Raw genomic sequence first — 3,284 nt, 5'->3', positions numbered from 1 at the left:
GGTTGGTAGGTTGGTGGGTTGGTGGGTGGGTGGGTGGTTTGGTTTGGTTGGTTGGTGTGTTTGTGACTCACTTTGTCTTTATTTCTACAACACTTCCTTTTCAGGATCATATCTGTTCATTCTTTCTGTCAGATGTTTCTATTTCTAAACATCACCACTAATCATAAGAGATGTATAATTATCATGAACTTGTTTTGATATTGAGTGGGGATCTCTGTTAATGTGTTTATGTGTTTTGGATTTTCAGACCACTGGGTTAGAATAGGCAAGCAATCTAATGAGAATATTTAACAAATGTCAGACGATTCCTTAAAAAAGAGCGGTCTTCTAATTTAATTAACTAAATGTGTTACAGCACCAGGATTTGTTTCAACTTATCTGGGATCCACCATTTGGTCGTGAATATCTTTTTGAAGACAAAAGAACTTCCTACACTTGTTTTATCCTCATTCAACAATCATTACTCTCAGTAATGAGCTTGATTTTGACCATGGGAGTGGTGGGGGGCTCACATGCCCCCCACCACTCCCCATAGTGTTAACAATGCTTCAGGGAGTCTGGGTCCAGGTAAATCACAGGCGCAGTGTGTACTAGCTGGGCTGCTGCCCAGAGGCTGTGTGTTGTCCCGGAGCAGGCCAACATCAAAGCCCTTCATCCAAAAGAGCCCGGGGCTGCCAACAGCCAACGGCTCGGATTGACAAAGGAGATGCACAAGGATTTTTAAAAAAGAGACCAACACACCAATATTAAGTTGGCCTTTTGTTGTTTTTTCTTCAGACACATCTTGAATAATCTGTATTTTTTCCTCAACGATCTTTCTCCTAAAAATAGCTTTTGCTCTGTGCAACAAGCCAGATCCATTGATCTTCAGAATGTGTGTGTTGCACTTACTCCTCTGTACAATTGTGTAAAGTAGTTTTATCAAAATTCTTGAAAATATAAATCTACAGCATAGTCTTTATGCAGAACCTGTTCTTCCCCATATTTCCTTCAAAATGTGTCAAGTATTGACAACAATTGGCTTAAACTGGGCGCCCGGATGGCTCACCTGGTAGAGGGGCGCTCACATATAGAGGTTTGTTCCTCGACGTAGCGGGCCCAGGTTAGACTCTGACTTGTAGCCCTTTGCTGCATGTCATTCCCCCCCCCTTTCATGTTTTTAGCTGTACTGTCAAATAAAGGCCTAAAATCCCCCCCCAAAAAACAAATAGCTTAAACTATATTAAGTGTTCTCTATCACACAAACAGAATAATGCTTATAGAAAATATACTATATGTATAGAAATGTTTTAACATTACTGACTTTGTCTTGGTGCTTTAATTAAAGTTTTCAATTACATTTTATTAACAGTGTCAAATCGTAAAAGAAGTTGTCTCGGGACACTTTAAAGGTATAGACCGGGCGAGGAAAAACGTCCTTTTAGGCAGAAACCTCGGACAGAACCCAGCTCTTGGTTGGCGGGTGTCTATGCCGGTTGGGACACAGATACAGATACACAGATATACAGATATGAAGAAATATGATTAATAATAATTATACCAGTTGTTAGGATGAACAGTGGCAAGTATAGTAACTACAAAGACAATAGAACTATGACTAGAAAGAATTAGTAGTAGCGGTGCAAAGCGTGGCCAGGCGTCCAGCAGGACCACGGCAGCAGCTGCAACCACAATCCAGGTGCCACCCCAATCCAGGGAAATCCTCGGGGAAAAACATAAGGACTCCGGGGAAGAAGTTCTAAAGGCGCCGACACACCAACCCGATCATCGGCCAGCGGACCGGCTGACGACGATGACGTCGGTGATTCGAGTCTGTTCGGTGTGTTCCGTGCCGCCTTCAGTCGGAGGAGCCGTGCTAGCCCTTGACTAGCAAATCAGTGCACGAGAAACCCGGAGCTGAGAACGCCAGTATCTTCTGATTACTAGCCATGGTATTTTCCTCCGTTCAGCGAGTACTGACAACGGTTGTCCTTGACTATCTATCTCTGACGAATACGATGAGTGATGACGGCGGGCTCTATCTTTACGAGGTCTAGAGAGATGTTCCGTCATTTCTGGTTTAAAGTTTTTGGATGACAATACAGATTATGGAGATGTATTACGTCTCGTGCACGTGCATAATGCACCCTCAAGTCGGCGTTGCCTTGGTGTGTTCCGAGGCTCTTTTTGGACCTTGGTGAGCCGACTGATCAGTCTGATCCGGTGTGTCAGAGCCTAAAGTTAGAGCTTAGAGTTAGTAACATGGGAGATATGTGGACCCAAATGGAGAGAAAGAGGAGGAAAGAGATGCTCAGTGTGTGTGTGTCATGGGCAAGTCCTACAGTGTGGCTCACTGAGGACTTTTCAGTTTTTGAAAACAGGTCGATGACAGAGAAGACATAAGCTTATTACAGAGACAACACTTGTTGGCAGGATCAGTTCTTTGTTGGTTTGGGTCTTTTCATGGGAATTGTTAAAAATCAGAAATATATAGAATAGTAAACTTCCCGACATATCCTTTACATGTAAATGGTGACATTAGATCGTGGAGGTTTTATTTCTTTTCTTTTTTTTATCATTCTTATTTAACGCCAATGTATGTGTGAGCTGATTTACACAAGATTAATAAGTAAGGTTTATGAGTAGAAATAGATAAATTAACAAAACAAACAAATATTGAATGCATGATTTAATTTTGATAGTGTACAGTACCAGAGAATTCACAGATGGGTAGTCTTACATTCTGCTGTGTGCTCAAAGAATATTTGAACAGAAACTTGTTTTCATAACTGCTAACTTCAGATGAGATGTGTTGTTTCTAGCAGCCATAGAGCTTATTGATCCTTGTGATGTCCCAGGAGGACAAGCCCTGCCTCTGGCCGATCTGGACGTTAGCGTTGGGGATGGGGACCATCGTGGCTCTCCCGTTGATGGAGAAGGCTGTTTTGTCATAGTGCATGATGGAGCCGTAGTCATAGGGAGTGTTCAGGTTGTTGGTGTCCTGCTTGTTGAAGTTGTAGGCCTGAGAAGGGTTGATGTTTTCCCACACGATCCTGATGTAGCTGTCACGGTCGCTTCTGCACTGTTCGTGCTGGAAGCCCAGAGCGTGGCTGAACTCGTGCTGGACGATGCCGTAGTAGAGGCAGCCCGGCCTGCTGAGAGAGAGCACCTGAACGCCCCCGACTCTGCCCAGTGAAGAGAAACATCCTCCTTGGTTCTCCACGGTGATGTAGTCATACTCGTTGGTACGGGGGACGAAGCGGATACAGGTTTTGCCGTGGAAGCCCTCCAAGGCGTTGCTGATC

At 43.8% G+C, this 3,284-nt stretch overlaps 1 protein-coding gene and 1 long non-coding RNA gene across 2 annotated transcripts in view; both read right to left on the bottom strand.

The window, feature by feature from the left end:
- Positions 1–1,641: 1,641 nt before the first annotated feature.
- Positions 1,642–3,284, bottom strand: part of LOC117944530 — a 16,829-nt gene continuing 15,186 nt past the window's right edge. The window contains exon 3 of the long non-coding RNA XR_004656597.1: positions 1,642–1,702. This is a non-coding gene — a long non-coding RNA (uncharacterized LOC117944530). The remainder of the gene's footprint in view (positions 1,703–3,284) is intronic.
- The window catches only part of LOC117944512 (high choriolytic enzyme 1-like), a 4,233-nt gene continuing 3,628 nt past the window's right edge, over positions 2,680–3,284 (bottom strand). The window contains exon 2 of the mRNA XM_034871378.1: positions 2,680–3,148. Coding sequence (XP_034727269.1) covers positions 2,798–3,148 — 351 coding nt within the window. The 3' untranslated portion in view covers positions 2,680–2,797. The remainder of the gene's footprint in view (positions 3,149–3,284) is intronic.

Source organism: Etheostoma cragini, chromosome 1, assembly GCF_013103735.1.
Source record: "Etheostoma cragini isolate CJK2018 chromosome 1, CSU_Ecrag_1.0, whole genome shotgun sequence".
NCBI classification, from domain to species: domain Eukaryota; kingdom Metazoa; phylum Chordata; class Actinopteri; order Perciformes; family Percidae; genus Etheostoma; species Etheostoma cragini.
The sequence above is the reverse complement of the archived record's forward strand: the minus strand, read 5'-3'. Positions and strand labels throughout refer to the sequence as shown.